The following is a 22,126-nucleotide window of genomic DNA, read 5'->3' as shown; positions in this document are numbered from 1 at the left end:
ATAACATATTTACAAAAAAGCTATAAATTTCCAAGCACTGCACCACAATTAGTTGCAGAACATATTTCAGACTTCGACATGGGTTACAATTTCACAATTTTAGGTTTTTACTTCTAGCTGCTCTAAAGTACTAGAAACTAAAAGAGGTATCAATTTAATGATTCAGCATTCATATTTGTTTGTTAAGTCCTATCTTCTATGTATAATTCCACCGTCACCTTTAATCTTTCCATATATCTCTTTGGGGTTGTTTGGGCTATGGCAATTCTAAATTTTTGATATTTGGAAGGGTTTATCACTAATATGGGGTAGGGAGATGGAACTATCTGATGTTCTGGAGAGGCTGGTTCAGGACTTATCTGGACCAGGGACCCATTTGAGGGTTGTAGGTTTCTGGAAAGTTACTCTAGTGCCTGGAACCCTTGTGGAATCTTATATATTGCCCTAGGTGTTCTTTAGGATTGGCTGGAATGATCTTGGTTGGGGTTGGCAGGTAATGACGGGTAGCAAGGTCTACCTGAAGCTTATGTAAGAGCAACCTCCAGAGTAGCGTCTCCACTCTATTTGAACTTCTAAAAGAAGTATTAATTATACTTCTTTCCCCCTTTTGGTCAGTATGTAATTGTTGCTCCCACAGTGCCAGGTCTGGATTCATCCCTGGGAGTCCTCTCCCACATCGCCAGGGAGATTTTCACCCCTGGATGTCGTAGGGGGTGGGCAATGATTTCACTTGCAGAGTTGGGCTTAAAGAGACTAAGGCCACATCTGAACAACAACAGAGGTCCTCCAGAAATAACTCTTGGGCATGCCTATAGTAATCTAAGCTTCTCTGCTACCTACATAAGCTTCACAAGAGTAAGCCTCATGGTCAAGGGCATGCAGGCAACTACCTTTTTAGCTTCACAAGCGAAGGGACTGTGTCTTCAATCTTTGGAGAACTCACCAGCCAAGATAAGGCCAACTAGTACTCATCTTGAGTAAAAATAAGAGCTGGGGGGATCAGAAATCTGGAAGTGAAACTTATGATTTCCCTTTACTCAAAAAAGCAAAATCAAAAATCCCTTTTAGTACCAAGTCTGATAAACCATGGGTCTTTCAAACTGTAATGAATGCAATGCTTAGGTTTTGATGTACTCCTAGATAAAGTGAATGAGACAAATGCTTTTACACCTTTTTTTGGGCATGGGCAGGCTCCAGGAATCGAACCCAGAGCATGGCAGGCAAGAATTTTGCCACCGAACCACTGTTGCACCACCCACAAATGCTTTTAAAAGAAGAAAACACTTACTTTAATATCTGCTCTGGCACTGGTTTATCCTTGTAACTGGGTGGCAGGCTCATCACTGGTTTTACAGTGAAGCACTGCATGTCTGAGGAGTCTGTTAGGGAAGGGAAAGGAGCTGAAACTGAAGGTTTCATAAGCAGAAAGTATTCCTGTTCCTCCTGCTTCACAGATGGAAGTGGCACCTTCACCAATAATTCCCCTTTACCTCAAATTCCAGGACTGCTTGAAAATAGTGTTCCCTTATGTATTATTAAAATGCCTTATTAATCAGTCCTAGGATATTTTTGGTGAGGCACCTGAAAACAAACTTACTACAGGAAAATGCACATCAATAATATATCAGGAAGTAGGTGTCTAGAAATGGCTTTAAATAAAAAAAATCTTTTTTACAAGCATCTCTATGAAAGTGCCAGGCTTAGAGCTCAAGCAAAAGGAATTTCTTTTACCTTTGGATACCAGTCGTTTATTGAGTACTAAAGCTGGGCCCCGTGCTAGGAGTTTTCAGTATGTTTCCTCTAATACATACAATGGTTCTATGAGAGGGAAATTATTATTTTCTTTTCATAGATGAAGAGTCTAAGGCCTACAGAAGTTAAAACCCAATCACACAATGGTTAATTGGTGAAGCCAGGCTTCAGAACCTCTGTGTATAGAGCTATGCACCCAATCTCAATCCATGCCTGTGAGTGTGAACCCATAGTAAATAGGATCTTTTAATGAGCTTACTTCAGTTAGGATGTGGCCCACCTGACTCAGGATGGATCTTAATCCTATCACTGAAGGCCTTATAGGGAAAGCGTCAGAGAGATGAAAAGCCACAGGGAACAGCTAAAAGCCTATGGGACTGAAAAGCCAGGAGAGGCCAGCACTACAACCAAGGATCGCCAGCAGTCAGCCTCACAATGCCTGTCTCTCAGGAGAAAGTTTTACATTGAAGATCGCCTGATTTTGGACTTCTAGACTCAAAACCATTGAGCCTATAAATTCCCCTTGTTTGAGCCAGCCCACTGCATGGTGTTTGTTTTGGCAGCTAGGAAACTAAAACAGCCCCTTCTCCAATTTAATGATCTGATCATAGAAAAAACATTTTTTTTTAGTCCAACCAGTGCAGATATACTATTTCAAAGACTACAGCATTTAAACTAGAGTGTCTACATTTAGATATAACATTGATTCCACCAGTATTTCTCAATGTGAAGTCCGCAGACTGCCAGCACCAAAATCACCTGGGGACCTATTAAAACTGCAGACTTGCAGATGCCGGACTTGCAGATGCTGAATTAACATCTCTGCAGATGGCCCATGGTGATTCTTATGTATAACAAATCTGAAAGCCACTGGCTATGCCTTACCACTGTTTAGCTTACAAAGCATTTTCACATAAATTATTTCCCTTTTATTTTCATCCTTATAAAACTGCTATTAGGTATTTAGGGAAAACGAACCTATCTTCACTTTATAGATGAGAAAACCAAGAGAATCTTAAGCAACTTTTTTTGGGCAAGGCGAAATGGTTATGGCCAAATCAAGTTGACTATGAGCATAACCCCAGGATTCTTGACTTTAAATCCAGTTCTTAGAGATCTCTTTATTCCTATACAAAGAAGGCACCTCAGTTGCTTTCTTTACTTGCCTATCCCACTTATCCTGGAAGAACTTTCTTCTTCAAGCCTCTACTGTGTGTTAATAGGCCACCACTATTCTTCACTTCAGAAGTGTGTCTACTGATCTGTGTCTGTCTTTCTATAGTTATTTAGCAATCGGTATCTATAATAGCTAATATCTGTTGAGCTTTAACTATGTGTCAGCCATAGTGCCAGTGTTTTACAGATATTTACTTACCTAATACTTGTAACAACTCTAGGAATTATCATCATCCCCATTTTACATGAGAAAACTGAGGTAGAGAGAAGTGAAATAACTTGCCCAATGTTACATAGTAAGTGATAGAGGGGGGAGGGACTTGAACACAGGCAGGCTGCTAGCTCCAGCGCCAGTTTCTCATCTACCATGCTGTGCTAGCTCCGTTTGTTTTTCTATTTATCTCTCTTAAGAATATTGTTCAATTTCATATGGACTTTATTTCAGCATAAAAAACATTAGAAAGCTTTAAAAATAGCTTCGTAATAGAGCCATTAGAATTAGTCATTTTTAAAAAAGAAAGCACGTAATTGATTTTTTAATAAATGATTATATTTTATAGAAAAGAGCTATATATTTTTAACCAGAATTCAGAATTCAAAAGAGGAAATCTATATTTTCCTTAAGCTTCCCTCATAGCTATAAAATATACCCTTTCATATACAAGATCTGCTTATCATCTCTCCTTCTAATTACTTTATAACCCCCAGCTAAGAGGATTAGGGTCCCAAAGGTTTTATACAGAATGGGCAATGAGTCAGAATGGTTAAATGAGTGGTCTGAAGACAGAGGCTATATTCACCCAGAGACAAGGCATTGTAACCCTTAGTTTCTCTGGTTTAGTTGGTGCTCTACCAGGTCAAAGAGCCCCTGGGCCATGGTTTTCCTTGGCAAGGATACACTGCTTTGGAGAGGACTTGACATCCTCTCCAGGAGGGGTGGTGCTGGTCATCTTCTCCGCGTTGGGAAACTGGGTCAGCAACCTCAGGCTGAAGTCTTCTCTCCTCTCATACTCCTTCCCCCGGTAGATGAAGATTTTATTCTGCAGATCAAAGACCGAAAGGGAAGTAATTAAATATGAAGAGTGAAGGGGTAACTGGTGATCTTGGTACTGAAGATGCCATTGGATTCCCCAACCAAAGTTTAATACACCAAGTTTACACTGAATATCTATTACATGCCAAGCAACAGTCATCATATCTGATTCTAGAAAAGAGCTGGTTTATTTGGGAAGTTAGGCCACAATACACAAAACACTTGGAACACTGCTATTCAGAGTGTGGTCCCTGGAGCAGAGCCAGTCCGCAAATGTTTATAATGATCTGCAGGGAAATAAGAAACCTGTGCCCTAATGTAAATCAACTACACTACTAGGCATTCTGTTTAATTCATACTGGTGTATGTGTGTGTGTGTGTGTGTGTATTATATATATATATATTTTTGGTAGTAAGATTTTCTAGAAGGGGAAGGCAATTAATTTATAATAATTTACATTAATGATATCACGATTATCTCATCGTGATTCAGTAAGTTTGTGGAAAAGCACTTTGAATAGCACATGCCTTAGAGAACACAATCATAAGAAGAGAATCAACGTATCATCTAACATGGTGAAATGGTAACAGGATGGCACAAGTCAGAGAGACCAGGAAGAGTTTACAGCAATCCCTAATCAATCCTGAAAATCGCTATGATGGTGACAGCAAAGTCTCACAAGAAATAACTGTATTAAACACTATACCTTCAATTCCAAAATGCATTTTTTTCTCTTTAAATAAAACTGAATTTCTTTCTTTTTTTTTTTTTTTTAACAAATCATGTCAAAGAAATTTCCTAGCCCTGGGCATGGGAGTAATTCATCTCATAGTTGTTGCTTCTCGTGCAAGTGCAAACTTAGCCATGCATCTATTCATCTCATCATCACCTCAGATGAGCAGCACATATTGGCAGTTCCACATATGATTCATTTTTAAAATGTGCACCCACATTGTCTTAAACTGTCCACGCAAATGACAAGTATTTATTGACCAGATAGTAGATATGCTAGACAGAAGGGATATTATGGTGACCCTGATCTTATAAAATTTACTTTCTAGTAGAGGGAAATAAAAAACAAACATGTAAACAAATAAATAAGTGTGATAACTTTAGATGGTCTAAGTTTGGCAAAGGCAACATACCTGCTAGTCAAAACACTGAAGGCAGTAAAATCTGCCAGATCTTTCGGAACAGACCATTAACTTTTTCCAAGCTAAGACAGTTCCATGTGATGGGTTTCCACATTATGAAATTCCATCACTCAAACTGTGGTTGGCGAGGGATCAAAGTATAATAAAAATGCAAATTGTGAAAGGAACAGAGAAACAGAAGGTCAGTATCGACTGGCTCGATTTGAAAGAGAAAGCTTCAAGGAAGAGATGGGACTTGGTTGTGCCTAGATGGCTGGATAGGTTAAGGAGAGGTAAAGGGAAGGAGCATGGACAACTACGCATGGTAATCAAAAAGAAGGTGGCCCAGAAATCTGAAGTAGAGTCCAGGCAGAAAAAAATAAGCTTGGATGAGCCAGAATAAGAAAAGTCTTGAAAGGCAGGCAGGGGGTTCAAAGGCCTTGGGAATTCACTGGAGGTTCCAGAGTGAGGGAGTGATGATGAAAGAAGTGCTTTAGACAACCTAAATCTAGAGTGGAGTATGTGTCCATCTGAGGAATCAGAGGCGGGACAGAGAGGGAGAAGGAGAAGTACCAGGATTTGGTGTTTGACTCTAAGTGAAGAGCAAAGGAGATGGGGAGCCAACTATGATTTTGAGATGGCTAGTCTTGGAGCAGGAAGGCCAGTGGGGCCAAAGGCAGAAGCAGAGACAAGGAAGTGAACTGCTTGGGGATGGAGGTGGGGTGACAGTACAATTTTGTATATTCTGAATTTGAGGAATATTCCATACTACAGAAGGACATTTAGATTATATCTCCTATAAGGATTTTATATTTCTCAGTACACTCTAACAATGCCTAAATCTGCAAGTAAGTACTCTACAGTTTAAAGGCACCCCCAAATACTTTTATTGACTTCTCTAAACCATCTGTGATGTGGGCATTATTTCTCTAACCAAGACTCAGCCATTGATTGTGGGATTTAGCCCAAATAAAGTACTCAGCAGATGTTTTAGACCCCAATTCATTCAACTGAAAGTCCAATATTTTTGTTTTCTCCAAACCACTACTGTCTCCTACTTCACAGCCATTATTTCTTATGATACTCATGATGTTGTATATAACAAGTAGGGTAGGGATAATTATCTTGTCTTGATTACTAGCAAAGCTAAGACAGGAACCTCTTGCAAGGCTCTGTCCTAGACTATGATTATTCCATTCTCTCTCACTAAACCACATCATTCACAACCATGGTTTTGACAATATGTAAGTAACTCACTAATTTTTACCTCCAGCCTAAAACTTTCCTTTGAGTTCCACATTCATATATCAAATTGGTTATGAACATTCTTTGGATGTTACAAATTTAGCTCATGAGAATTAAGTCCAAACCAAACCAACATATAAGATGCCAAAGGTCTTTTGCACGCTGGTCTCCACTGGCTCTCTGACCCTGTTCTTCTTATTTGCCCTTTTGTTCACCTTCTTCTAGACTCATGGCCTCTGGACCTGCTGTTCTCACTGCTCTTATCTGTCCTCTAACTAGCCATGTGGCTCATTTCCTGTCTTCTTTCACATAGCATAATGCATTTGAGATTCGTCCATGTAGTGCGTTTCAGGAGTTCATTCCAGTTTATTGCTAAATATTATTCCATTGTATACCTCAGTTGATTCCTTTACCACTTGAAGGGCATTTGGGTTGCATCCAGTCTTTGGTGATGAAGATGATATAAACATTCATGTATAGGGTTTTTTTGTGTGTGTGTAATAAAGGTTTTACTTTAACTTTCTTAATAAATATTCCCCAATTACAGACTCTTATAGCACAGAATACCTCTTTTGGTCACAGTTTCAATTTTATATTTGTTTGATTATTTAATTAGCATGTCCTCTGTTAGCCTGTAAGATCCACGAGGGCTGGTAACTATGTCTGATTGTAATCAGAATTGTTATCTATAGTGCCTCGTATGTATAGGGACATGGTAAACCTCTGGTAAATATTTGTTGAATGAATGAATGGATGAACGAACTCCCTCCTCATTAAGCACTGTTAAGAATGTGAAGCACTTTCTTTTCCCACATTTTTTTTTTAATTAGAGGAAGGGAGGTGGATCATATATATTTAAATGCGGCTCCAAAAGAGGCTTCCTTTTTGTGGGAATAAGAGAGTTTTGTTGTTGTTTCTTAACTGCAAAATCAATCTCACACTATAGAAAATTTTGAAGAGAAAAATATCCTTCTGACTGCTACAATAAAACTACTTTCATTTTTGTTAAACTCTTCCAGTCTTGTGATATCTGCTTTCAAACTAATTTTGGCAAGAAATAAAATTAAGAACTAAATACATCAATCCACACTTTTCCCAGCCCGACCTGAAGCAGCAGATCAGAAGAGGGATAGCTGTTTTTCCCTTTTCATTCCACCTGGGAAAAGTCATTTTACAAAAGAGCTGCCAGAACACCCTGTTGTCTGGGAGTGTAGGGTGAAGAGTCAGGCAGCTCAGGAAGTGGTTTCCCTCCTATACCTCCCACAGCGAGAACAAAGGGTTGTGTAGGCAGCTGCTAACACACTGCTGCCCATCTGGAAAAGAGATGAATACACTTCCTCCTTCAGACTAGGGGGCTTAATGACTTTGCAGACCACCCTCAGATTCTTACCCGCAGGAAAGAAGGAAAGCCCTGTCCGTAGTATCCGACAGCGAAGTATTCAGGCTGAGGCCTCATTGCCTTAATGATGTTCTCATAAAATGAGGCTCTTTTTTTCTGAAAAACAAAAAAAGACATTCCATTGGGAGGTTACAAGGACACTGCTGGGAAAAAAAAAAAAAACCCAACAGGTTAGACTTTGTTTTGTTGTTTCCAGTATCACTCAGAAAAAATGAAAGGTCTCTGGAAAACATCTTATAGGCAGAGATGTTATTCTTCCCTTGAGTTAAGGATTTTGGAGGTTCTGGGAGGTCCTGGACCGGGGGTCTTTGTACTGGCCTTAGAGGATCTGTGAGCTCTGAAATCATCTGCAGAATTATATGCATGTGTGCATTCTTCTGTGTGGTAAGACAGTGCACAGCGTTCACCATTTTCTACAAGGGGGTTCAGGACCCCTAAAAGACTAAAAAGTAGTTTCTGAGATTCATGGAAGGTGGGTGCACTTAACAGAGGACACATGGGAGAAAAAGATAAAGAATTTTCTAATTTATACTCTGGCTTGGATTAAAGTCCTTGGTTCAGCTACAAGTGCCCAGAAGGTGGTGGTGATGGTCTACTTTTCAAAATCTGGTCTCAACCCATTTTCAATTCAAGGGGAGTGGTTCCCTTGATAGGGCTCACAGTCAGAGCCCACCTTGAAATCAAAATAGGCAGCTATACTTGGGGGGCTTTAAGAGATGCACTCAACAACCTTTCACAATGAATGGTTAACGTGCCCATCTTACTAATCTAGCTGAGTACCAGTCTCTATCAGAATAAATATTTTATTAAAAGGGTAATATTAGCTTAGGTTAGTTTATAAAATTAATAAGTGAATTTTTTGTGTGTGATGGCAGGAGTGTATCGGTAAAATTTTTGCCAAGTGATTTTGGTATAAACAGCTCCTTAAATAAATTATTACGTGACCATGGATGACCTCACCTTTTATGACTCCTCTACTGAAAATTAAAATAGTATCAAATGTAATATCATGTTTGCCACCCATGGATATTCAGAAGGCTGTCTTTTTTTTGTATTTTTTTTTTTATATATAGTTGGCCTGCACCTACAACTATGTACCTACAACTATCACAGGTCAGGGAATTGTAAGAGCAGATCAGTGCAGTCACAAATGAGAGAAGGGGGAAGGAAAAAGACAATCAAGACCTGTCAGAGTTATAAAGCACAAGGAAAAAAAACTGAGCATGGCCATCTTTTTCAGAGCTCTGGAAAACAGTTAAGGGTTGTAGTAATTAGGAAACCCAGCTAAAATGATAGGAAAACCTTGAGATGCCTTTGCTAGACCTTCACCCACCCCCTCCCTGGCTCAGTGCAGGGACAGCGTGTGCTCCCAGTGAGGGTCCCTGGTCCTGGTTCCAGAGGAGCAGAGTAGCCCCTATGCACATACCTGAGTGCATGTATGTCCATGCCAATCTGTCTGGTGATACCTTGTGCTGGTTTAAAAGGATTATGTACCCCAGAAAAGCCACGTATTAACCTTGATCCATCTTGTGGAGGCAGCAATTTCTTTCAATCCCTATTTAGCACTGCAGAACTTGATTAGATTAACTTGGATTAGAGGGAGATGTGACTCTACCCATTCCAGGTGGTCTTGATTAGCTTACTGGAATTCTTTAAAAGAGGAAACAGTTTGGAAAAAGCTTCAGAGCCACAAGAACCACCAAGAGCCTACGCAGCCAGAGACCTTTGGAGATGAAGAAGGAAAATGCCCCTGGAGGAGCTTCATAAAATGAGAAGCCTGGAGAGAAAAGTAACAGACATCATCATGTTCACCATGTGCCTTTCCAGTTGAGAGAGAAACCCTGAACATCACTGGCCTTTCTCGAGTGAAGGTCACCTCTTGTTGGTTTTGGACATTTTTATAACTTGCTTTAATTGTGAGTTTTCACAAACTTAGAACTGTAAACTTGCAAGTTAATAAATTCCCCCTTTTAAAAGACTTTCTGTTTCTGGTAGTAAAGTAGAACATATCTGAAGACTAAACCAGGAAACCCATCACTGGCTCACCATCCTAGAACTTGCCTTGCACACAGAAGTGGCTCACAGGGCAGCTAAAATGCTGTAAAAAACGATCTAATCACAGCTGCTTGGGACAAAGGCCTTCCAGCTTTAAGATATACAATAGAGCAGCCAGGACTGGGAGGAAAGATTATTTCTTAGGGAAGAGGGATGTCTGGATCCATGTAAATGGGGAATTCCTAAGGCTATGTATGTGTGCATACCCAGGACAAGAAGACCAGAGAAGAGCCTACATTTTTAACTCAGGTTGTTCTTTAGAATAATTTTTAAGCTGGCTAAACCCTGAAGGAGAGCATTCAAACACGTCCACTGGCAAAGTCGGGGAATGGTGCTTTCTTTCTCTCTCTCTCTTACTCTCTTATTTATTTATTTAGCCTCTAGCATTTAAGGAGATCTGTCATAACACTAGTGAGATACAAGCTAAAGGAACAGACAGAGGAAATTTCAGAGATACATTAGATTATTAAAACATCCAGTGTGCAAAAAAACTGTTACAAGCATACAAAGAAAGAGGAAATGATGGCCCATGCAAAGGAGCAAGTTAAAGGATTAAAAGCTTTCAATGAGGAAGCCCAGTCTTTGGACGTATAAGATCAAGACTTCAAAAAACTGCCTTAAAAATGCTCAAAGAGCTAAAGGAAATCATGAATAAGGAATTAAAGGAAATCAGAAAAATGTTAGATAAAAAAGAGAATCCTGATAAAGAGCTGGAAATTGTAATAAGAAACCAAACGGAGCTGAAGACCACAATAACTGAAATAAAATACTCCCTTGAGAGGTTCAACAACAGACTGGATGTGAGAGAAGAAAGAATCAATGAATTTGAACACATGATGATTGAAATTATTCAACCTGAGGAACAGAAAGAAAAAAAATGCAGATGTGCACACTGAGACTCTTAAACAACAAAACAAAACAAGGTTCAAAGGTTAGCAGTTCTCACTTAGCAAGGCTCAAAGGTTTGGAATATACAACAAGTGATTTTTGATGGACAGAAGATGTGAGAAATATGGGCTGTGTTAATGGAAGTGCGAGATCAAACAGGAGATAGCACAGTATCAGGGAGGGGCTATCAAGAAAAAGAAGGTACCGAAAAGGAAGAAAGGGCTGCAGACAGGGCCACTGAGGCATGCTGCAGAGTGTTTCTCCCAAGTCACTATTATTTTAAAGCTCAATATTCTACCCTCCTTTTGTGGCAATCCTATTACAGTCCTGAGCCCTCTAACAAAGATAATCTAGGTAAATAATAATAATAATAATAGCTTTTGCATCACATCTTTTTTAAAAAAAATTATTTCGATGTTTACTTTTCCATTGTAAAGAACACTGTTTGCACCGAATGTTTTAAACTTACAAAAAACATTTTCATGAACACTAATTTTAGCAACCTGCTGGAAGGATGCACTCCACCCTCTAACCCTCACATATTCGGGTCCAGACTCACCAAGAGATTGCCAAGGCGTTCGTAGTCAAATACTTTGCTCTCGTAATTCTCAGCCAATTCTTTGCTCAGTTTGATTGCCTTCTCCCACATCTTCAGAAAAACAAAAGTAGGATTAAATAAAGCAGTCTTTGATTCAGCTACAAAAGCCATTTAAGAGAGTCACTTGGAATGAGTAAGTAGTCGGGTAGGCTGAGTTTCGGTAGATGTTCCTGACTTGCTTTATCCCTTGTAGCAGCTAAACCTTTTTTTCTGACATCATAAAATCACTATATCTTGGCTGCTTTGCCAGGAGTAGCCTCTATAATTCTGTCTGCAAGAAAATGAAGAACATCACGTGTCCCAAAGCAAAGCAATACTGAGTTTAAAGGTCACAGCACTGAGGGATTATAGAAAGTAGAGAGGAACCAGTTCCAAAGGCTAGGTCATGAGAGAATAAAAATTTGGTTGGGAGGGGCAAGGAAGTTTGCATGGGACTCTGGTTCTGTTGTGTATGTATATGTGGGCCCATGTGTTTGTGTATGCATTTGAACTGGACTGCGTGGGGGAGGTGGTAGGAGAAAAAGCTAACCCTACGATTGTACTGACTGTGGGAAATGTTTTTTTCCATTTAGGACACTGATTTCCCAGTTCTACCTAAACTATCTACTTGTGATAGAGAGTTTTAGGAAACACCTTATAACATTTATAACAGTGTACATTACAGCATAAAGCACATATTTAGTGTCTGAGGCTAGCATGGAATTGGATGTAATCCAAAAAACAGATTGAGCTCTTTATTCATTCTGGCATTTTGTAAATGTCTCTTAGGTAGATATTATTAAAATCGCAGCATTTGGTAATCTCCTACTTTATTCTTCTTTACAAGGTGGCTATGTTGCATTGAATTTGTTATTGAAGGAATGTACAGGCAATCTACATGCAACTGTAAAACATTTTTAATTGACAATCTTTTAAGATCATTATTTGATCATTTTGCTCCTTTTGAAATTTCAGGGCTGAGATTATTACACTCCAATAAAGGTTGTGAGTACCAGATGGAACCCAACCCAGATTTGCTGGGCTTGGTGTAGAAGCCATTCAACAGAATCACTGGAGCTGAGTGAAGCCGCCCCACCAAGTTCCCTCTTCTTCTCACCAAATGCTAAGTTGCATCAAAGACCAGGGAGCTGTTCTAGCACGGCGGTTCCCAAAGTGTGTTCTGGGCCCTCGAAAGTCCCTAAGATCCTTTCATTAGTGTTCATTTGATCTTTGATCATAAGGTCAGAACTACATTCACATTAACGCCAACATCATTTGTGGTTTTCACTCTCCTACTCGCATCAGTGTATAGTGCAGTTTTCCAGAGGCTACATGATGTGTGATAGTGCAAAAGACCGAATATGTAAAGACAAATATGCAAATCGTTGTCTTCTGATAAGTCAGACATTAAAAAGATTTACAAAAATGTAAAATAATGCCACTCATACACTAATTTCTTTGGAAAATTGAGTAATTTTTCACGAAGATGTGATTTTTGATAGCAGGAAGTGGTTCTATTATTAGAGTTTGAAGAATGAAATAAATATATATGTAAGTAAATAAATAAATACATGTTTAAAAACGTTTTGTTTTAAAATTCTGTTTTGGGGGGGGGGTGTGGCCCAGAATGCACCTGGGTCTCCCACATGGCAGGCGAGCATTCTATCACTGAACCACCTGCGCAGCCTGTTTTAATTTTTAATACAGTAAATATCAGTAGATATTATCAGCAGACATAACCCACATGAACAAAAGCTCTTTGGGGTCCTCAATAATATTTAAGGATGTTAAGGGGTGAAGATGCCAAAAAATTTTAGCAAACCCATTTGCTCTATGGGCCTCAAGTTCCTCACCTATTGAAAAGGGACAATAATCTCTAATAGGATTACAGGGAGAATTAAATGAGATAAAAAATTCCTTGAAAGTTACCCAAAACAGACTTTATCTATTTTATCATGTTTATTTGGTTTGTTTGTTTGTTTATATTCCATTTAACCAGCAGTTTTCACTGAAACATGTACGGTGGCTGGAAGTAGCTGTCCATGAGAACTATCTGGAAATCTGAAACTCGCTGAATCTGGGATGTTTTTATTCTTATGACAGAATGAGTTTTTCTTTTTCTCTTTCTACCTCCTTCTTTCACCTTCAAAATTTTTAAATGTAAAAGCCTTTAAGCTGGACATGTTTTCTCCAGTGGACTACACACTCCACTCTCCTCCATCTGCCTTCCTTCTTTAATCAACAGGCCTCTGTAGGCTTCTAGTATCAGTTGGGCAGAGACATGGGTATGTGGAGTTCCTCAGATACATGAATGCCAAAAATATTCAGTCAAAAAGAGATCAGAGAGGGTGGGCCATGGTGGCTCAGCAAGCAGAGTTTTCACCTGCCATGCTGGAGACCCAGGTTCAATTCCCGGTGTCTGCCCATGCAGAAAAAAAAAAAAAAATCAGAGAAATATTTCTATATATCTTTGACTCATTCATATTTTACCTTATTTACTAAGCATAAAAATCATGTACATACACACAGACATAAAAAGTATTAGCCAACGAACTCTTGAGGATGCTAGGCTTGTGATAATATCTACTGCTGCCCCCCAGCAAAATTTAAAAGGTAAAATGATGGTCACAGAGAGTGGGGCTCTGGGCTGTCCCTTCTATTTTCCACTGAGCTAAGTATCCTTAAGATAAATGATTTCTTTTTTTTTAAAATACGGAACACTTCACTAATTTGCATGTCATCCTTGTGCAGGGGCCATGCTAATCTTCTCTGTATCATTCCAATTTTAGTATATGTTCTACCAAAGTGAGCACAAGACAAATGATTTTTATCACCATTCATGCCTCTTTTCCCCATTACAAAAACAAATGACCCAACACTCAACTTTGCCTTTGTCGAAATACGATATGATTTCTTGGTACAGCTTCTCTTTGAGCTCCTGCTGGGTATAAACATAGCAACTATCCCTCTGAAGCAAATGGGGTGTGCAGGGCTTGTCGGACCACTAAAAAAGCAAACCAAATAACAAAAGAAATACATTAATGCAGAAAATACACAGCCAAGAAAAAAAGCGTGGGAATGTCTGTATATAATTTTCACTCATCCACATTTCATTTTATTTATTAGCCACAGAAGTTATGCACACACAGATACACACGCCAGCTCTGAAGCAAGTATCCTACCTACGGGGGAGCTCTAGTGGCATTCCCACGAAAGTCAGGACTCAAACAAGACTGCCAATCAATATGACTACGACGGTACTGAAGGTGTCATTAACACAATGCAATAAAAGAAATTAGAAATACTAAAAGTGGGAAGCAGGAGGTAAAACTATCATGATATGCAAACAATATGCTCGGATTCCTCAAAATTCAAGGGAGTCAGCTGAAACACCACCCCCAAAATTAAGAGAATTAAGTAAATTAATTTAAAAACATGATATATTTAGAAATAAATGACTTTCATATATATAGATAAAAACCATATAGAAGATAATAGAAGAAAAAAACCCAACAAAAATAAATCCAAAAAGATATCTAAAGGTCAAAATAACGAAGAATAGATAAAATGTGTAGGTAACTTTAAAACACCACTGAAGGATAGAAAAGCTGACCTGAACAAATGAAAAGTCAAACCATACTTCTAGGATAAGAAAAGTCCATCTCATAAACATGTAAATTCTCACTAAGTTAAATTTAAAATTCCATGATTCCTAAGTTCTTGTGGAAAAATAATAATAATAAAAAAAGAGGGTGGGCAATGGTGGTGCAGTGGCAGAGTTCCTGCCTGCCATGCTGGAGACCTGGGTTCGATTCCCAGTGCCTGACCACGTTAAAAAAAAAAAAAAAAAAAAGAATAGGTAAGAACACTGAAAAAAAAAGAGCAATGAGGAGTAATAACTAAATAAGAAAAGTATACTATAAAGAAGGAATTAAAACAGTGTGGTACTGCAATAGTATATAACATGTAGAAATACAACTGCCCCTCCATCCATATATAGGAATTTAGCACATGATACCAATGGGGAAAATAGGGACTATACTTAATAAATGGTATCTCTACTGAGTAGCTATCCAGAAAAACAAAGTTAGAGCCACATCTCATACTTTACACCAGGATAGAAGAATTTAATTCTTTTCACCCAAGTGAAAAGACCTACACTGGGGTCTCTTTCTGATTATCCTATGGTAAACACACAGAACATAAGCTGACTCTTCTCCCCTTCCCCACGCCCCACATAAATAAGCTTTATAACACCCCAATTTCGAATTTTGAGTGGTTGCCTATCGGAATTGGTGAGGCAAAGGACTCCCATCTTAAATAACAAACCTTAGGAAGATGCACATGTATTACTTCATTATGAAATAATTAAATTATAAAAGACAGTTAATTGCCAGGGACAAGAATGGACTTAGGAGGTCTAACAGGAGACTTTGTTAGTGGTCAGGGCAGGAGATGATGGTGGCTTGAACCAGACAGCAGCAGTGCTGCATGAGATATGTAGACAGAGTAAGGGCAGGTCTTGTGCAGAGGGTCCACAATCCTGCTTGGGGAGACTGTGAGGAGTGAATAAAAGAGCAGTATCTCCAAGGTACATGTCAAAATAACCTGGTAGGAGGTGATGCCATTCAGAGAGAGAGGAGGAAAGAGGAGTTATGAAGGGGCTAGGGAGGGGGAAACAAGTGCGAAATAAAGGTTTTATCTGTTATTGATATATTAAGTTTGAGTTGTCTATTAAGACATTTAAGGACCAATGTCAAAAGAGTGGTTTATACACGAATCTAAAATAGTCAGAGCTAAAAATAATTATTTGGGGTTCATGGTATATAGACATAGTTATAGCCATGGGAGAAGATAATTTTACATATGGAGAGATTAAGAACAAATACTTCTTTCATACTATATTCATTAAGAACTTACTTCTCTTCCATTTTACATACTTTCTTACATATATTAATATGCATTTTTATTTCTTCAATTGGTGTGCCAATTACTAGAGGCCTGCAAGTTGTGTTGCATTTCCTAAGGATTTTAAAATATATAACAGACATTTTCCCAACCTTGACCTGAAAACCAGCGTTGCCTATCTAGAAGGCATAAAAATATTCTTGAATAAAAGTAGGTCTCTCGAATAAGGATCTTTCCTGTCAAAATTGTGAAGAATACAGTTTTAGTTCCAAGATGTGAACAGGTGACACCCTGCCAAAACAAGCCCCCTGGATGCACTCACTTGCAGCAGCTCAGCATGTAAGAGAAGTGTGTAAGCAGCTTCAGTGTAGTTCTCACAGTCTCGATGCAAATCCCGAAGTTTGTACAAGTATCTGGCAAGAAGGGGAGAAAGGAGACATTTTGCCCTTGGGAATCTGATCTAGCATTCAGCCTACTTTTTAGCCCCAGCCTGCTTTCCAGCCTTTTCTCCTCATATAACTGTATACGAACACTTCTTTTCCCTTAGGCAAAGGAATAGGTTACTTCCTATTCCTTAAACACACTGTACTACTTCCTGCCTCTATGTATTTCCTAGATATCTGTCCCTAGTTTTTGCTCTTCTTGTGAGACAGTGACATTTATTTTATTTTAAGTCATGAACCCCTTTAGGGTGCTATAGAAAGCTCTCTCCAAGACAATGTATACAGCTTAGGTACATGTTTGCTTCATGTTTAGGAATTCATGGAACCAGGCTAAGACCCCTGATACAAGGCTAATTTTCACACACGTCCTCTGGGAAGCCTCTTCTGATTACCATGGTAATGGAGACTGAATCATGTTCAGGTTCTTAATCTGTGTTCCTGCGAAATGTATCTAAATAATTTAACGTAGCTCATGGTGTGGACTCATTTGTGAATAGGTGCTTCAAAGATCCTCTGTAGCTACGGCCACATGGAGTCAGGTGGGCCTTAATCCTGTTGCTGGCAGCCTTATAGGCAGAGGAAATCTGCCTATAAGATTTCCTCTACAGGCAGAGGGGTAACTGGAGAAACCAGAAGTACGAGAAAGCCACAGGAGGAGACCGAGGTCACCCTTTCTGCACATGTGACAGAGGAACACTATTACCAGAATGCTAATAACTCCAGACACCAGCATGTGCTTGAGGACTTCTTGATTTCAAACTTCCAGCCTCCAAACTGTGAACCAAAAAATTCTTGTTGCTTAAGCCAATGCTTTGTGCACTGTTTGTCAAAGCAGTTCTGGGAAACCAAGATATCTGCCCATAAATCTTCTTTCTCTCCCTTGAACCTAGACATGACCTTACTTATGTGCTCCCTCTTGTCATGGTTATTTGAGCATCTATCTCAAGAGCTTATCCTTTCGTGGGGGAAAGGAGGGTATCACATTATTTTGGTATCTCTCGAAGCAGGAAGCATAGTGCTGGGGCTTAGTACTTGCTTATTGAAGGGATAAATAATCAAGTGATTAGATAAACTGAAAAAGAAATGACTTCATCTCACCTTATATATATGTCCTCTCTCTTCTTTTCTTTATAAAAATTCTGCCAAAATAAAAGTCACAAAATACCACTGTAAATCAAGAGTAATTGATGGACTTGCATTAAAAATGGCCAAACTACTACTTTTGTTCGTCAACAGCGTCACTTTTCCAAAGAGTTTATTGTTTCCATTTAACAACTATCCCCACAAGAAAGGAAAGAGACCCGTAATAAAGATGAGGAATAGAAGGATTATTCGAGGGCCATGCTTTTGGGAAACGCAAGGGAAACCTTCTAAGGGAACAGAGACCCAGCTCATGCTCAAGCCAGCAAATACACCATTTTCTGAGCATAGAAGTTGTAACTTCTGGTTAATAATTAAGCAGAGGAATGCACAGCAACCTACATCTCTGAAGTCGGTGGTCCCAGTTAACGTATATCTAGGGAAAGGCAAGAACAAAGAGTTCTACCATGGTGAGGATCTTACCCACCAGCCCTCATCATATAGTATTTCTGACCCAGATTACTTTGTGTTCACTAATTTAAACAATAAAACAAACACCATGCAAATAAGACAGAGAACAAGGCTGAGGATGGCCCTTAGAAAGAGAGTAGCGTCGGGAGCTTATGGTGCATTGTTGATTCCTTTCTCCTAATTTATTCTCAAGGTGCGTGTCTGCTGGGATCTGTGCATCCACAGCAGAGTCAGCTGTTCCCATCAGACTCCGCAGGGCACAGAGTCTATCAAGGTGACCCAGGGTACTTCATATCTGCGTGATCTACCTAAAGCTAAGCTCTGGGACTCAAGGGTAGACAGGTGGTGTGCTCCCACCATCCTGGGGACCTGGCACGTACCAGCACGTTCACAGTACAGCTCATGCGGTTTTCTTTGCTCTCATCATGCATGACGATGGTTCTGTAGTCCAAAAGATTCTCTAAGAGGCTGCTGACCAGGAAGGCGAATACTTCCCCGGAGGTGGAGAGGTATTTATGTTTCCGGCAGTTTTCTAGGAGCCTGGGGTAGGGGTGGGGGTGGGAGGTGCACGGGAAGGGGTGGGTGGAGGTAAAAAAAAAATTCCCATTTTCCATGGTGCCATTCCAGCACCATTTATGAGCACTAAGGTCCTAGCAGGCGGTGGCACCAAATCAGATGCCACCGGATGTCCATTAAGGTGACACCTTCCACGGAACATAATCCTAATCCGGTGACATTACGCCCCCATGCATCTTTGTTTACTCACACTCTACATTTTCTTTAAGGCTTAGAGCAAGATTCACCATCACTGATAATCCCAACCCTAGTATGCCCTTCTTTGAATTTCTGTTTGTATTTTGTCTTTTTCAGTCAAAATGAGACTTTTTCCCAAAAGGTTCTCATAATCTATCTCATCATTTTATCTAGCCAAGTTGTAAGAGATTCTATTTTTTATGTCTTTAATCTTAAAGCTTGGACCATATCAGGTCTGGGCATTCTAGAAAGCTTTGGATTGATACTTAGGTTAGAAAAACTCACAGTATACATACATGTATGTGGGTCTGTATTTCAGATAAAAGTGTTATTTTAAGATACAAATGCAGAGTTGTAAATAAATGGACTGTGATTAAACTTTTGGTCTAAATTCTCCTTTGGAATTATACAGAGCAAAAGTCTACATCTTCTTAGATTAAGATAATCAGAAGAAAGCTTGTGTAAAAGTTGGGGGAAACCTAACATTGTGGAATTATAACCCATACCAAACTCTGGAGTCTGTTCTATGACTAATTATTGTGATATGCTTTGAAATTATTGCTTTTTTGTATGTATATTATTTTTCAAAAAAAGAAAAAAGTCAACTGTGATATAAATACACACTTACATGATAAAAAATTAATGTAATCATGCACTTCATTAAAGAATAAAGAATTTAAAGTCTTACTTAAAAAGTGGGGGACAGGGAGAAATAATTGGGTCCATAGAATTACTTCAGATTCTAAGATTATTCTTAATCCCAGAGTGATTTGAACAGTGAATAAAGAAATATATGCAAAGTCACCTTGGGGGAATGGGGAGAAAGGGGAAAAATTCAACTTCCCCATTTGGAGAATACCCAACATCCTTGCAAGCAGTGTGGACAACCAAATCAATAGGCTGAGCACTCAATCTGGGGTTTGTTGCTATGAAACTTATCCCTGCAAAGAACAGTTAAGCCTACTTAAAACTACACCTAAGAGTCACCCCCAGAGAACCTCTTTTGTTGCTCAGATGTGGCCTCTCTCTCTCTCAGCCAACATGGCAAGTGAACTCACTGTCCTTCCCCTCTCTACATGGGACATGACTCCTAGTGGGGGTGTAAACCTCCCTGGCTATGTGGGACTGAAATCCAAGAATGAGCGGGGACTCAGCATCAAGGGACTGAGAAAATTTTTCGACTGAAAGAAGGAAGTGAGAAATGAGACAAAATAAAGTGTCAGTGGCTGAGAGATTCCAGAGTTGAGTGGTTATCCTCCAGGTTATTCTTATGCATCATATAGATATCCCCTTTTTAGTTTATGGTGTATTAGAGTAGCTAGAGGGACGTGCCTGAAAGTGTAGAGCTGTGTTCCAATAGCCATGTCTCTTGAAGATGATTGTATAAGATGTAGTTTTTGCAATGTGACTGTGTGATTGTGAAAATTTTGTGTCTCATGCTCCTTTTATCTACTATGGACAGATGAGTAAAGAATATGGCTAAGAAATAAACAAATAATAGTGGGAACAAAGGTTAACACAAATTGAGTAGATTGAAATACTAGTGGTCAATGAAAGGGAGTGGCAAGGGGTATGGCATGTATGAGTTTTTTCCTTTTTCTTTCTTTTGCTGGAGTGATGCAAATGTTCAAAAAAGTGACTATGGTGATGACTATAAAACTATGTGATGATATTGTGAGCCATTGATTGTAACCATGTCAAGAATGTTTGTATGTTTGTTTGTTGTTTATAATAAAAATATTTTTAAAAGAAAAAAGTTGATTGTGATGATAAATGCACAGCTATATGATGAAAAAAATTAATGCAATCATGTACTGCATTAAAGGATATGGAATTTAAAATCTTATTTAAAAAGTGGGGGTGGGGGGAGAGAAATAATTGGGTCCATAGAATTAGTTCAGACTCTAAGATTATTGTTGAACACCTGGATATTTGCGTATTCATATTTTCCTGGAGTTAGTAATCCAGGAACTACCAAAAAAAAAAAAAAAAACCACACACACAAAATAGAAGCTTCAGGCAACAAACCAGTTGTGGAGTTTTAAAAAAATTAGTGGTTTATCAATTTTAAAAATTGTGCTTATGTATTTATATGTGTTTAATTCCTATGGGAGATCATAATTGAGAAAATATTAAACGAGAAGATGTGAAATGCAAACCGACAAAAAGGAAACAAGATAAAAAAATCAACAAAAGATCTTATCATTACAAACAAAATAAGAAGGACTTCTGGTTCTTTAAAACACAGGCTATTCACCAATTCAATTCTATTTCTAGGCATTCAGTGTGTGGGTTGCTTAGGGAATCTCAAAAAAAAAAAGTTTGGGAGTTCCTGTCTCTAAGTACAAGCTAGTGCACAACACTCATGGGAAAGAACAACAACACAGGTCCAGGCAAGTATCCACCAGGTGCCACGGTACTCCCAAAGTTCAGGGAATCCGAGAACCAATGGTCTAGAGCAGTCACACCCTGAATAATGGGGGGAGGGGGCGATTTATAAACAATGATAGGAGCAACCTCAAAAACTAGAGCAGCCAACATTTATTAATACGAACAATGTAATAGTCATTACGTTAATGCATCATCTTGCTTAATCCACACAATACCAAAATATGGATACTATTGTTGTGATAGATTAAAAAGAGGTATTAGAGAGGTTAAATCTCTCGCCCAAAGTCAAACTCCTAATATTGCAGAAAGCGGGATTGGAATTTCAATCGCTAACTCCAACACACATGTGTTTCTGGCCACTCGGTACTGTTATTCCACATGTGCGAAGAGCAATTAAGAAGGCAAGAGGGCAATCAGTGACTGCCTGTGAGGTGGAGGTGAGGCGTTTCGGTGAGAATATGAGGAGAGACAAAGGGACAAATATTTGAACTTAGGAGTTAGCACTGGTTGGTTGTTAGAGGTTCTTTACAGGGTAGTAAGTTTCTTTGAATGTAAAGAGGACCTTGAAATATTTTTTTCCTTTTCCTTTAAAGTGCTGCTGGAAAGCCATAATAAGAGGTGTTAGCACTTTTGTTGAAGTTAGGAAATTGAAACATTGGGCAAAGTGCCACTGCTCTGTACATCTCCTCTGCTCCATGTGCTCTGTTCTCTAGGGCCAGGCTGCCAGGAAACCATGGACATTTGAGTCACATCTGATAAACAAATGTCAACAGTGCATGGTGTAAACTCCAACAATCCTGCCAAGGACCGTTTGTGGTTGG

At 39.1% G+C, this 22,126-nt stretch overlaps 1 protein-coding gene and 1 non-coding gene across 4 annotated transcripts in view; both read right to left on the bottom strand.

Moving 5' to 3' along the window:
* The window catches only part of DOCK5 (dedicator of cytokinesis 5), a 241,667-nt gene that overhangs the window by 22,452 nt on the left and 197,089 nt on the right, over positions 1-22,126 (bottom strand). For all 3 annotated transcript variants that reach the window (XM_077152826.1, XM_077152828.1, XM_077152827.1), the window contains exons 35-42: positions 18,542-18,701; positions 17,709-17,749; positions 16,490-16,580; positions 14,144-14,263; positions 11,242-11,331; positions 7,731-7,835; positions 3,827-3,968; positions 1,289-1,370 (exon numbers count right to left, since the gene is read on the bottom strand). In XM_077152826.1, the coding sequence (XP_077008941.1) occupies positions 1,289-1,370; positions 3,827-3,968; positions 7,731-7,835; positions 11,242-11,331; positions 14,144-14,263; positions 16,490-16,580; positions 17,709-17,749; positions 18,542-18,701 (831 nt within the window). The remainder of the gene's footprint in view (positions 1-1,288; positions 1,371-3,826; positions 3,969-7,730; positions 7,836-11,241; positions 11,332-14,143; positions 14,264-16,489; positions 16,581-17,708; positions 17,750-18,541; positions 18,702-22,126) is intronic.
* On the bottom strand, positions 13,966-14,072 carry LOC143678390 (U6 spliceosomal RNA). Its single transcript, XR_013173202.1, has one exon. It is a non-coding gene; the product is annotated as a U6 spliceosomal RNA (small nuclear RNA).

The sequence above is a fragment of the Tamandua tetradactyla genome, chromosome 3 (assembly GCF_023851605.1).
Source record: "Tamandua tetradactyla isolate mTamTet1 chromosome 3, mTamTet1.pri, whole genome shotgun sequence".
In the NCBI taxonomy this organism is placed as follows: domain Eukaryota; kingdom Metazoa; phylum Chordata; class Mammalia; order Pilosa; family Myrmecophagidae; genus Tamandua; species Tamandua tetradactyla.
This window is presented reverse-complemented; position numbering and strand designations above follow the sequence as displayed.